This window comes from Triticum dicoccoides, chromosome 4A (genome assembly GCF_002162155.2).
Source record: "Triticum dicoccoides isolate Atlit2015 ecotype Zavitan chromosome 4A, WEW_v2.0, whole genome shotgun sequence".
Lineage (NCBI taxonomy): Eukaryota > Viridiplantae > Streptophyta > Magnoliopsida > Poales > Poaceae > Triticum > Triticum dicoccoides.
In genome coordinates, this window is record NC_041386.1 from 704312605 (window position 1) to 704326480 (window position 13876).

The following is a 13876-nucleotide window of genomic DNA, read 5'->3' on the forward strand; positions in this document are numbered from 1 at the left end:
CCTCAGCCCCGGGCCCCGGCCGGCGGCCGCCGTTCCCGACTGCTCCGCAGTGCTGCTGCTGTCCTTCTGCTGCGCCAGGATTGGGTAAATTTTTTGTGCCAAATTGATGCGTTTGAGTTCCTCTCTCCACTGTATTTCAACATTGTATAGAAAGGGTGAAACTGAATTGAAAAGAATTTTGTTTATCACTTTACTCGAACTGATGCAGTGTTGTGTCAACATTTTTTTATGTCATAGAATTAGAAGAATTTTGCTGGAAAAAAAAATTATGTTGCCATTTTTTTTTTTTGGCCTGGGGTTTGCCTCAATCCTGACTCAGCCCACAGATCTTTGCCGGTCACCTGTTCTTTTTCTTATGTGTCACTCTGTCATGTGCATGTCAGGTGTTCAGCAAAACTCCTAATGGGTAGCTGCATATCACTAATTTATAATACTAGGGAGAAGTTGATTGTTGAGCCTTTTCAGCTTATATCACCATCCCTGGGCGCGCGTGGTAGCCACCTCTTGTGGCAGTGGTGCTGGCTTGCTATACTGAACCTGTTGTTTATATTCATCTTATTTGCACCTTCTGAGTGCATTTATTTTGTTAGGCCAGTTATGGATTCTTAGATGCTGGGAAATGTTAGTACAATATGCAATATCTTATTGTGGAGTAGATACTTAGATTTGTCTAACTAGTTGACCCTCTGTATAACCAGAAACTTTCCTACATGGGGAAGAAGCCGGGCAAGGCCGGCCCTTCCTCGGCATCCAGGCCCATGAACCAGGCCATGTCACTCCGCGAGGAGACCTCCGGGAAGGCGCAGGCCGACGTGCCCTCCCTGCTGAGGGTCCAGCACCTGCAGCGGCTGGCGGCATGGGCGAGCGGGGAGGCGGGAGTTGACTCGATCGGGGCGCTGCTGGGCCACCGCCTCGCCATGAACGCCGAGGCGTCCAGGATTCCCATTGAAGCCTCCACCTTCCTTTGCCAGAGGTGAGAGTTAAAGCTTACTGTGTGTTTTTAAAATGCTCCATTCATGTGTCTAATTGTTTGACCGTATCAATCTGATTATTATCTACCCATTTGAAATTCTACTATAGTTTATTTGTGTGCGACGTATGTACTATTATATTGTTTTCGGACAAATGCTTGTTCTATCAAAGTAGCATGTCTGCATCTTGTGATGTGGCAAACTGAGACTTCGAGAAACAAACATGTTGCTGATAATATTTGATTGGAGAAATGGGGAAGTATTAGGGGCTTATTACCTGAGTTTTGTTCTTTTGTTCACATAGGCAAAACTGTAACAGAATGACTGAGTGAATGAGATGTATCTCAGATTCTCAATTTTGTTTTTTACTTTTTACATGGAAAGTCTTATTTGAAATATCTAATGGAAACTTCCGCCAAATGATTAAGAGTTGAGCTACAGTGTACCAGTCCTACCTTAGGTGTCGACTGGGCACATTGACTGTACTGGTTGGCACAGTCAAGTAACTGACTAACTGGTTGGCACAGTCAAGTAACTGACTAACTGGTTGACTAGTCGCTGACTAATCTCGGCAAATTGACCCCCTTGATTCAAGCGACTCAAAATCTTAGTCCCTGCCCGCGCAGCCTCCAGACTGAGTCACCTCCTGGGTGTTACAAAGCCTAACCTTGTCAGGCCAATGCCGGAGTAACTGGGGGCCACAACAATGGCCGTTGCTGCCCTCCTGAGTGATATTCTCATCTGCCCTCTCCGCTCCTTGCTGAACTCATGATTTGTGCTTTCATCCGTTCCTTCCAATCCTCTGCCGTGCTGACTTATTTGTTCGATTTATGCTTTCCTCTCTTCCTTCCATATCGTAGTAGCAGCATATCATAGGCAGAGGTAGCAGGCAGAGATAGAGCCATAAGTTGCTGCCAGCGGGAGCTGTTTAGAAGTAGGGTCCCTCCATCCTGAGATCCTAAGAGGAAGCCAACTAAGTGCAAGGACCCCAGTATCAGTATATACACATACAGTTGGCATGTTGAAATCGGTCTACAATTGTGTCAACTCTGCTGTACAATTATCTTGCTGGATCCATGTTTGCTTGGACTTCCAATTACCTTCCTGAAAGTTTCTCAATGCAGTATATCAGTTCAAGCACTTGTTTTCTGCTAAACTCCTGGCACTCACTAAGCAACAATATTTGTTGGCTTACATTGATTAAGTGGTACCACTTTATTGCAGTGATTTCTGTTCTGTTTTCAGCACCCATTGTTGCTGAGATGCTGTCTCCTATAGCTTTGAAAAACTTGTTTTATTCAGTGAGAGCAATCTGTCAGGTACAGATAATGTTTAGATGGGTGGTCGTAAGGCAAAAAAAATGATTGAACATGCAAAATTTAAGTGAAACATCTTGTGTTTAAAACAATGAACTACACAAAAGCGAGAGAATGGACGGGAAGGTTATTGGTTGTCCAGTTCGCAGGACCAACATTTTGCATGTTACATTGGTTCTTTACAGGAATGCACCTTAGCTGATGGCTCTGGATCCTTGTTTGTCAAAATGTGAGCTTACCAGCATACAAGAACTGGAAATAGAAAACTGTGCTGATAATGTTGTATGAGTATTCCGTCTTAGAGCAAATTACCGCAAAGCTTGTCTGTCTTGCTTAACCTTTGATCTCAGATCTGTTATAGTGCTATGTATGTATCAATTTATTTTTAATACGCCTTACAGTTTGTAGTAATGCTAGAATATTTGGAATTATGTGTTTAGCTCAGAGCACCACATTCAGACTCTTTTGATTTAGCAAGTCTGCAAAAAGGTCCTTCAGAATATACTACTCCCTCCCTCCCAAAATTCTTGTCTTAGATTTGTCTAAATATGAATGTATCAAGTCACCTTTTAGTATTAGATACATCCATATCTAGACAAATCTAAGACAAGAATTTTGGGATGGAGGGAGTATTAACTAACAACACTAACACTAATACATCTCCAATCTGCTGTATGTTTATAAGCAGCCAGGTTGAATGGTCGGCGGTATTCTTGTACATTTATAGATTATATATGTGGTCAATGCAGTTTGTTATTTATGCTGCATTTTATTTTCTATTTTTGTACCTTTGTCCATATCAATAAGCCTAAGATGTACCTCTGAAGAAAGATTATTCGAATATTGCAGGTGTGAATCAATCTTACAGCCAGGTTTCAACTGCACAATCCGCATAAAGAACAACAAAAAGAAAGCAAAGCGGCGCAAGAAGTCAAATCCTGGCCAAAACAGTGTTGTCTATGCATGTCATTTCTGTGGAGACCAAAACCTGATACGGGGTAGTGGAAAGGGTATCGTGAAGGGCCTGTTATCATCAAGAAAGCCTGTTAGCACAATGTTGAAAGGAGAAAATATGAACGTGCCAACAGTAACTACTAAAAAGGGGATCGAGCATTCTGTAACAGCAGCCTCACAACTGGAATCATCCAGGTTGAAAATATCCACTCCTGAAGATTATAGAATGGAGAAAGGGGCAGTTTTCTCAATGGTGGATCGTGGTCAGTTAGCGGCTGCACACGAAGACATCCTGCAGAAAATCGAAGTAGAAAGCGCACATGATAAATGTGTGAATGGGATTGAGTCCGTGGCTTCTAAAAATACTACAACATGTGAACCCAATGTCACTTCTCAAGCAGAATTTCTAGCTGGGTCAAACTTTGTTACTCCTCTGAAGAGCAAACTGGCGGAAGTGGCTGCGCCTATAGGTTCAGCAGAACCATTGAAGACTAGAAGTACACTGAACAATAAAGCGAAGAATTGTGGTTCAGTTGCTGCCAAGGCCCCTGGAAGTTATAGCAAGTCAGCATCGAATAAAAAGTCTGCACCAGGTGATTCTACTCAGCCAGCTGGCAGTTCAAGGAAGCGGGCAAGAAAAGGGTGGACTACACTGAAGCAGATTGCTGAGAAGGACGAACTTGAGAGAAAAGAGAAGATGGATAACTTTGTAATCCCGTTCTTCATGCAGTAGAATGTCTTTTACTGTTGGCCCCTGTTGTAAACGTTCGGCTGGGAGAACTGTTACATTTTTAGTGGTATTTTTTAGTTTTGTACTTCTGCACCAATCATGTCGTCAGTAGTATGAAAGAAATATAAAGTTACCAAGAAATTCAAAATTAAACCTAAGGTAGATAGCTATCAGTCAAAGGAGAATGAAAGCAATGTAGGCGTGCTTGGCTCGAGCTGCCAATCTGTGAAAGGTAAAGTCAAGTACTCTGCTTTGTTCTTGGCTAAAGGATTAATAATCCAGAGATCCATTCATGCAGTTCTTTTCCATATTATAATCAGATCCAGGTTGCTAGTTGTGCTCCAGATGCCATACAATTCTTTTTGTTTTTGGGATCAACATTGGCTAACAATTCCTGACATGTGAATTGGCTACGCTCTTCAGCATGACCCACTCCGTCAGAAAGTAAATTGAAATTGCATGTGTACTAGTGCACCAGTGTAGTAGTAACTCTGAACTTTTTGATGACTATAACCTGATTCTGATAAGACAAGGGTACTTGCATAATTACATTTTTGCTCTTATTTCTGTACGCATCAGCATGATTTCTTCAGATTTTGTTCATGTTATGTAAACAGTTTTGTTGCTAATTAAGTATTCCTTTGTTTCTGTCAGATACCATCGCAGTGATCATGCTATGGAGTGGAGTTGTACATGCAGTTCACCACTCTGGATTTGGTAACATCTTGAGACTGATTTGTATGGCACTTCTTTAGTTGACCTGGTACTAACCTATATAGCATCCATCTTTAGTTCTTGGGGAATCTCGTGCCTGAATCCTGTAGATTTGGCATGAAACCAGTGTTCCAAACATACTGGCATAACAGTGCCAGACTGATGATTCGCAGTTGCATTTTCACTGTAGATCACATTTCCTTCGGTGCTTCCACATATAGCAGTAGTTGAGTATCATTTGTTTTCCTGTCATCAAAAACATCAAACAATTAGCACAATGGAGATGGCATTGGCCAATTGAATATGTCATGATTTTGCTTCTGCAAACCAATCAGTACAACACTCATCTAGGTAAACAGAATGATTGGTTGGTGGGTGCTCTGAATTGAACTAGACGGTCGACAACAATTGTTTATACTTCTCAGTTTTTTCGGAACAAACATACTTTTTTTTTCTTGTACTCGCTCCTATGAGATGGCACATGCTCATGAGCTTAGCGAGCCATACATTCGTCTGGTGGCATTCCGGACTTAGAGCCATGTATAGCTACATGCATGCATGTTATGATTTTATTTTTAGTGTTATAATTCACTGAATAGTTCCGAGGCAAGCGCCACCTGATGGCTGTGACCAATGTCACAGCTGAATGAACTAAATTGAACATGCGCTGAGAGGTCACTGGGATCGTCGGTGGTGTTCCTCAGCACCAGCGGTTAAGACAGCAGTTGTAAGCAATGACTGTCGGGCGACAGCCCTATGTCATTACTATTGACGGGCAGAAGAACACCCCAAAGAGTGTGGAGTGGTCGCTTTTGGTTGACAAACTTTTTTTCTACTTCACTTTAATTTTCTAGTGTGCCTTTTTCCTTTTCTTTGTCCACCCGATTATTTTTCTGTTCTTTCGTGGTTTTCTTTTTGCTGCAGTATTTTGATTTTCCAGGACTTCATTTTTACCGACCTTCTCACTGCTACAACACCTCTCAGTTATTGGAGTAAGCTCCAGGTTGCATTCATGTGAAACAGAGGCAGGGTAACTCAGATAATTGACAAGACGTAAGGAAGCTGCACATTATATTCAGGGCACCTCTCATTTTCTCTGATCAGTTTTACAATTAAAAATAGGAGAACATTCGTTTCACAATGGATGCTATTCTCAGTACCTATATATACAGAGCAGATGCGCCCGTACACAGATAGGCGAGAGTGATGAATCATTCGGATGCATGACTCTGTTCAAGTGCTGATTTAGCATACTCCTTTGTTATTTTCTCCAGCATCACAACCACATCGCTCATCGTCATCCTGTCGTCAGGTGCGAAGCTGGTGCAGCGCAAACCCAGCTCGAATACTGGCGCTAGAAACCCTTCAAAGCTGCAGCCAGAAGCGCCTTGGAGTAGATGGACATCTACAACATGGATGAGCTCCGCAGGAAACGCTTCAAAAACCCATTGCCTAAGGCTTCGATCTCCATTGAAAAAGGCATCGGTTGGTCTCTTTCTAGTGAAGACTTCAAGGAGCATGACCCCGTAGCTGAACACATCAGCCTTCCGTGATGCTTTTCCAAGGGAACCGTACTCTGCTCAAGGAATTCATGAAAGGAAATTTAAGGCATGATTGATTGACCAAAAGGGCTTAACAACAATAGACCGAGCAAGCTTAATTACAAGGTCTAGCCGAGTACCTGGTGCCATGTAGCCAATTGTCCCAGGCATGCTGGCAGAGATCATAGAGTTGTCATCCCGGAGTAGCAACCTTGCGATGCCAAAGTCTGCCACATGCGCCGTCATGTGCTCATCGAACAACACGTTGCTAGGCTTCAAGTCACAGTGCAAGACCACCTCATGGTGTTCATGGTGCAGGTACTGCATTGCCAGTGCCACTTCAAGCATGATGCCTAGCCTCTCAAGGAACCCCAAGTATGTTGAGCCTTGAGGGTAGTGTAGGAGCATCTCCAAACTACCATTAGGCATGTACGGCAACACAAGTGCTCTGAAGTCCAAGTTGGAACAGGTGTTGAGTATCCTTATGAGGTTGCGGTGTCGTGCCATGCGCAATACACCACACTCAATATTGAAGCTTCTGATAGCCTGCTCCAGCTGCATGTCTAGGACTTTTATTGCAACCATCAAACCGTTGCTCAATTGTCCCTTGAAAACTTTTCCAAAGCTTCCAGACCCCAACATCTTATCATCACTGAAGTTATCAGTAATACGAACTAACTCATGGTAGGAGACTAACTGATGGCCTATTACAGAATCAGTCGGATCGGCCGAGGCATTAACAACATCTCCTTGTGTAAGCTTTCTTCCTATCAATAGGTATGAGAAGATAGCAACACCACAAAAAGCTACAATGGCAGCAGGGAGCAGAAATTCCAGCAAATGCCTACTTCTTGAGCGGGATTGGGCAAGGCATGGCAAAAATCCCAAGTGTGGAACACCACATAGTCCAGCATTCCCAATCAAAGATTGCAATGTGAGGGTTGAGAAAACACCTCCCTCTGGTATTTGTCCTTCTAGCCTATTGAATGAGAGGTTTAATGTAGTCAAGTAGGTAAAATTGGCAAGGAACTTGGGAATTTTGCTGGAAAGATTGTTGGAGGAGAGGTCTAATGTTGCCAAGCTGGTTAACCTTTGAAGCTGGTCTGGGATTGAGCCATCGAACGAGTTGTGTGACATATTTAGGTAGGTTAGCATGCTAAGTAGAGAAAATGATTGTGGGATGGTTCCCGTCAAGAAGTTGGAAGAAATGTCCATTTGATCGATTTGTATTAGACCATCAACATTGGTCGGTAATGCGCCAGCAAGGAAATTTTGGAAAAGAAATAGCTGGATAAGTTTATCAAGCTGGAATAAGCTTGTCGGTATCTTTGAACTTACTTGGTTATTGGACAAGTCAATGTATTCCAACATGCTAAGATTGCCGATGCTGGTTGGTATAGAGCCAATGAATTTGTTTCCTTGGAGAAACAACCTTTGTAGACCCACGAGCATGCCAATTTGTGTTGGTATTGGGCCCAAGATACTGTTTCGAGAGAGGTTAAGAAGCACCAGATTTTTCATTGTAGTGATGGACTCTGGGATTGCCTCGGTGAGTAGGTTGTTCGAAATATCTAACCATTCAAGGTTGGATAAGTTTGAGAAAGTAGCTGGAAGTCCACCGGTTAACTTGTTGCGACCCGCACGAAAAGTGGTCAACTGTGTAGAGAGGTTTCCAACGTGGCTAGGGATGGGCCCGGTGAATGAATTCCCCTCTATGAAAAGGAGTTGGAGATCCCTACAACGGGAAAGATCTGATAGGAAGCCCAGATTCCCCTCTAAATTGTTATCTGTTAGAATAAGCATGTTCAAAGCTGCAATGTTGCCAAGTGTTGCTGGTATGGATCCAGACAGTGGATTTATTTGCAAATCGAGGTAAGTTAGTTGAGATAAATTGCCGAGGGTAGGTGGAATTGCACCTGTTAGATGACTAGTGGCAAGGTGAAATTCGGATAGCTGGCCAAGTTGTCCAAGTTGAGCCGGAATGGATCGTGCCAACTTGCAGAATGACAAGTCTAGGGCATACAGTGAAGTGAGGTTGCTGAGAGCAACTGGGATTGGACCAAAGAGCTCATTCCCACCCAAGAGAAGGTAACGGAGATTGACCAGCTTGCCCAGCCATGTTGGCACAAGACCCTGAAATGAATTGCTTGAAAAGGAAATAGCTTGAAGGTACTGACAAGACATGAGCCCCAATGGGATCTGACCTGTGAAACTGTTGTCTGCAAGGCTGATTTTTTCTAGCGATGGTAGATTAAAACTTGAGTTGGTAGGGAAAGAGCCAGTTAAGTTGTAGTTGTCACCGAGCCATAAAGAATGCAGTTTGGACATATTGAAGATGGCTGGGGGCACCGGACCGGCGAGATGATTTACTTGCAGGTCCAGTAACTCTAGCATTTCTAAGGACGCGATGCAAGGCGGTATTGCTCCGGACAAGCTGTTGTTGCCAATGTCTAGAACAGTCAACATTGCTGTGTTGTTGAATAGATGGACCGGTATGGTGCCGGTGAAGGAATTATGTTGCAGCTTTAGGAGGTTGAGACCATGTAGGTTCTGTAGCTCGACCGGGATTGGGCCAGAGATACCGTTAAAGCCTAGGGTAAGAACCTGAAGCCTGGTGAGGTTTCCTATAGTGGGTGGGATGCTACCCGACAGGCCATTCAGCATAAAGTTTAGATATTTTAGGCGATGTAGTCTTCCTATGGAATCAGGGATTGAACCGGTGAGGTTTGTGCTGGTGAGGTTGAGGACCGAGAGGAAAGAGAGGTTACCAAGCTGAGGAGCGAGCGATCCACGGAGGGGTATGTAGGTGAGGCGCAGAGCTGTGACGCGCCGCCTCCTTGAGCTGCACGAGACGCCGACCCAGTGGCAGAAAGACGTGCCGGTGGTCCAGTTGCTGGCAAGGATGCCGAGAGGATCAGAAAGTTGGCCTTTGAAAGCCAACAGTGCGGCAAGGTCCGTGTCGTTGCCGTTGCCGTTGTCGTTGGCCGGAGTCGGAGAAGAAGTGCCTAGAGCAGCTAAAGAGAAGGCTGATAGAAGAAGAAGTAGGACGCTGGAAATGGATGCGGTGGCCATTGAGCTGCTTCTGCCTGATGTTCATTCATCTAGCTTTGCTGGTGATATATAGTGCGGTTCGTATGAGGTTTCCGCGGACTTTCGGACGTATTGGATGCTACCCAAACACTCAAAAGTTCTTTTTGGAATGCCTAATCGCTACTAGTCAAACTTTAGTCCATCTGCCGGCAATCACAAAGGACTCTAGCGAATGATTAATTCCACTAAGCATGGCACGATAGAAAGCTCTCCCGTGCTTGAAAGTGGCATATTAACAACATGCCTAGGCTAGGTTAATACGTCTTCGGAAGAGGTTATATGTTGGCAATAGCCTCACTCTCTCACCTTGTTCCCGGTGGATGCACACACATGCGCATGCAAGCTGCTCCAGCAAATGGACAGAAGCAAAAACATAGGAGGAGCAGAGCAGCACACACACATGTTTGTTTTACAGGCAACGTATGCCTTCCGGCTCTGCTCTTTTGATGTCCTCTTAGGGTGTGTTTGGTTCGAGAACCAAGTGTAATGTAATGGAATGATTCCATTCCATAGGAATCGGTCGGTTCCGTTCTTCAGTTTGTTTGAACTACAAAATGGAATGGAATGGAATTAATTGGTTATGTTGTTTATGTGTTTTGTTGGAGAGATGGAACTTGCAATAGTCAGCCCGTTCAAAGTGGAATGGAATGGAATGGCGGTTGCTTCTTCCGATTTGCAGATTGTTCATTGTTCCATTGCTAGGATCATAGTGTGTGTTCATGACTAGACTGATTGGTAGGATTGCTCACTGATATGTAGACATATTGCTTGGATTGCTATGTGATCAGTGCATTGCTTTCTTTGATCAATGCACTGATCATAAAAATGCACATTGCTATCATCACTGTGCATTGATCAAAGCAGCCAGTTACTAGATGTGCATTGTAGTGGTAGATCGGCTCCACATCGATGTGCTAAGGAGGGAGACGGCAGCGATACCTCTGTCCATGCTTGGCCGCAGGCCAAAGCTTGGGCATAAGGTAGTAGAACTGGTTTTGGAAATATGCTATGGAGACCATAATTAATATATTATTATATTTCTATGTTCATAATTAAGTTTATATTTTTGGACTATAATTGCATTGATTCTCGTCCCTAGTCATGCCTCTAGGGCTAGCTCATGTATTGATGGTGATCATGTTTTCTTGATCATGGGCATTGTTAAAGTAACGAGGATACCAACAATAATGAGAGAACACATTGTTATCAAAACAACAATGTTGGATATACCAAGTTATGAATTACTGCGTGATACGTCCATTTTGCATCATGCTTTTATATCGATATTTATTGCATTATGGGCTGTTATTACACGTTATGTCACAATACTTATGTCTATACTCTCTTATTTTACAAGGTTTACATGAAGAGGGAGAATGCCGGCAGCTGGAATTTTGGACTGGAAAAGGAGCAAATATTACAGACCTATTATGCACAACTCCAAAAGTCCTGAAACTCCACGGAAGTTATTTTTGGAATTAATAAAAATATTGAGTGAAGAAAGTACTAGAGGGGGCCCACACCCTGGCTACGAGGGTGGGGGCACGCCCCCTGCCTCATGGGCCCCCTGTCAGGCCTTCGGTGCCCATCTTCTACTATATGAAGTCGTTTACCCTGGAAAAAATCATAAGCAAGCTTTCGGGACGAAACACCGCCGCCACGAGACGGAACCTTGGCGGAACCAATATAGGGCTCCGGCGGAGCTGTTCTGCCGGGGAAACATCCCTCCGGGAGGGGGAAATCGTCACCATCATCATCACCATCGATTCTCTCATTGGGAGGGGGGTCAATCTCCATCAACATCTTCACCAGCACCATCTCCTCTCAAACCCTAGTTCATCTCTTGTATCCAATCTTTGTCCCAAAGCCTCAGATTGGTACATGTGGGTTACTAGTAGTGTTGATTACTCCTTGTAGTTAATGCTAGTTGGTTTATTCGGTGGAAGATCATATGTTCAGGTCCTATATGCATATCAATACCCCTCTGATTATGAACATGAATATGATTTGTGAGTAGTTACGTTTGTTCATGAGGACATGAGAGAAGTCTTGCTATAAGTAGTCATGTAAATTTGGTATTCGTTCTATATTTTGATGAGATGTATGTTGTCTCTCTCTAGTTGTGTTATGTGAACGTCGACTACATGACACTTCACCATTGTTTGGGCCTAGAGGAAAGCATTGGGAAGTAATAAGTAGATGATGAGTTGCTAGAGTGACAGAAGCTTAAACCCTAGTTTATGCGTTGCTTCGTAAGGGGCTGATTTGGATCCATATGTTTCATGCTATCGTTAGGTTTACCTTAACACTTCTTTTGTAGTTGCGGATGCTTGCAATAGGGGTTAATCATAAGTGAGATGCTTGTCCAAGAAAGGGCAGTACCCAAGCACCGGTCCACCCACATCAAATTATCAAAGTAACGAACGCGAATCATATGAGCCTGATCAAAACTAGCTTAACGATAATTCCCATGTGTCCTCGGGAGCATTTTCCTTCATATAAGAATTTGTCTAGGCTTGTCCTTTGCTACAAAAAGGATTGAGCCACCTTGCTGCACTTTATTTACTTTTGTTACTTGTTACCCGTTACAAATTACCTTATCACAAAACTATCTGTTACCGATAATTTCAGTGCTTGCAGAGAATACCTTACTGAAAACCGATTGTCATTTCCTTCTGCTCCTCGTTGGGTTCGACACTCTTACTCATCGAAAGGACTACGATAGATCCCCTACATTTGTGGGTCATCAAGACTCTTTTCTGGTGCCGTTGCCGGGGAGTGAAGCGCCTTTGGTAAGGAAAAATTTATATAGTGTGCTGAAATTTACTGTCACTTGTTACTATGGAACATAATCCTTTGAGGGGCTTGTTCGGAGTATCTTCACCCGACCAGTAGAGCAAAGAGTTGCTCCTCAACCTACTGAACCTACTGAAAATGTTTACTTTGAAATTCCTTCGGGTATGATAGAGAAACTGCTAGCTAATCCTTTTACAGGAAATGGAACATTGCATCCTGATTTGCACCTAATCTATGTGGATGAAGTTTGTGGATTATTTAAGCTTGCAGGTATGCTCGAGGATGTTATCAAGAAGAAGGTCTTCCCTTTATCTTTGAAGGGAGAGGCATTGACATGGTTTAGGCTATCTGATGATATGGGATCATGGAACTACAACGATTGAAATTGGAATTTCATCAAAAAAATTATCCTATGCATCTTGTTCATCGTGATCGTAATTATATATATAATTTTTGGCCTCGCGAAGGAGAAAGCATCGCTCAAGCTTGGGGGAGGCTTAAGTTAATATTATATTCATGCCCCAATCATGAGCTCTCAAGAGAAATGATTATTCAAAAATTTTATGCTCGGCTTTCTCTCAATAATTGCTCCATGCTCGATACTTCTTGTACTGGTTCTTTTATGATGAAGACTATTGAATTCAAATGGGATTTATTGGAAAGAATTAAAATCAACTCTAAAGATTGGGATCTCGACGAAGGTAAGGAGTCAGGTATGACACCTAAGTTTGATTGTGTTAAATTTTTTATGAATACCGATGCTTTTTTTGAGTTTAGCACTAAATATGGACTTGACTCTGAGATAGTAGCTTCTTTCTGTGAATCATTTGCTACTCATGTTGACCTATCTAAGGAGAAGTGATTTAAATATAATCCTCCCATTGAAGTAAAAGTAGTTGCACCTATTAAAGTTGAAGAAACGACTATCACTTATAATGATTCTATTGTTCCTACTACCTATATTGAGAAATCACCTTTTCCTGTTAGGACAAAGGATTATGCTAAAGCTTCAACTGTGGTTCGTAAGAGTAATACTAGAACACCTACACCACCTGAGCAAATTAAAGTTGAACCCAGTATTGCTATGGTTAAAGATCTCTTGGCTGATAATATTGAAGGACATGTTATTTACTTCTGTGATGAAGCTGCTAGAATTGCTAGACCCGATACTAAGAATAAACATAGACCTGTTGTAGGCATGCCTGTTATTTCTGTTAGAATAGGAGATCGTTGTTATCATGGCTTATGTGATATGGGTGCTAGTGCAAGTGCAATACCTCATTCCTTATATAAAGAAATTATGCATGATATTGCACCTGCTGAGATAGAAGAAATTGATGTTACAATTAAGCTTGTCAATAGAGATACTATTTCACTAGTTGGCATTGTTAGAGATGTTGAAGTCTTGTGTGGGAAGGTTAAATATCCTGCTGATATTCTTATTCTTGGTTCCCCACAAGTTTGCAAAAAAGGTCCTTCAGAATATATCAACTCACAACACTAGCACCAACTCTGTAAGAAACATCTCCAATCTGCAGTATGTTTATCAGACCTCTGAAGAAAGATTATTTAAATATTGCAGGTGTGAATTAATTTACAGCCAGTCTTCAACTGCACAATCCGCATAAAGAACAACAAAAAGAAAGCAAAGCGGTGCAAGAAGTCAAATCCTGGCCAAAACAATGTTGTCCATGAATGCCATTTCTGTGGAGACGAAAACCTGATACGGGGTAGTGGAAAGGGGGTCGTGAAGGCCTAAAGGGC

The 13876-nt window shown here is 42.7% G+C and overlaps 2 protein-coding genes across 2 annotated transcripts; one reads left to right on the plus strand and one right to left on the minus strand.

Moving 5' to 3' along the window:
* Positions 1–11: 11 nt before the first annotated feature.
* On the plus strand, positions 12–4112 carry LOC119288031. The gene is made up of 3 exons (XM_037567646.1): positions 12–84; positions 699–973; positions 3137–4112. Exons 2-3 carry the CDS (start codon positions 711–713, stop codon positions 3972–3974), a joined length of 1101 nt encoding a protein of 366 aa, XP_037423543.1. The 5' UTR covers positions 12–84; positions 699–710; the 3' UTR covers positions 3975–4112.
* Positions 4113–5777: 1665 nt separating this feature from the next.
* On the minus strand, positions 5778–9298 carry LOC119289788 (probable LRR receptor-like serine/threonine-protein kinase At3g47570). Its single transcript, XM_037569007.1, has 2 exons — positions 6367–9298; positions 5778–6261 (listed from the first exon to the last, which is right to left on the minus strand). The coding sequence occupies exons 1-2, from the start codon at positions 9296–9298 to the stop codon at positions 5897–5899; spliced, it is 3297 nt and encodes a 1098-aa protein (XP_037424904.1). The 3' UTR covers positions 5778–5896.
* Positions 9299–13876: the final 4578 nt, after the last annotated feature.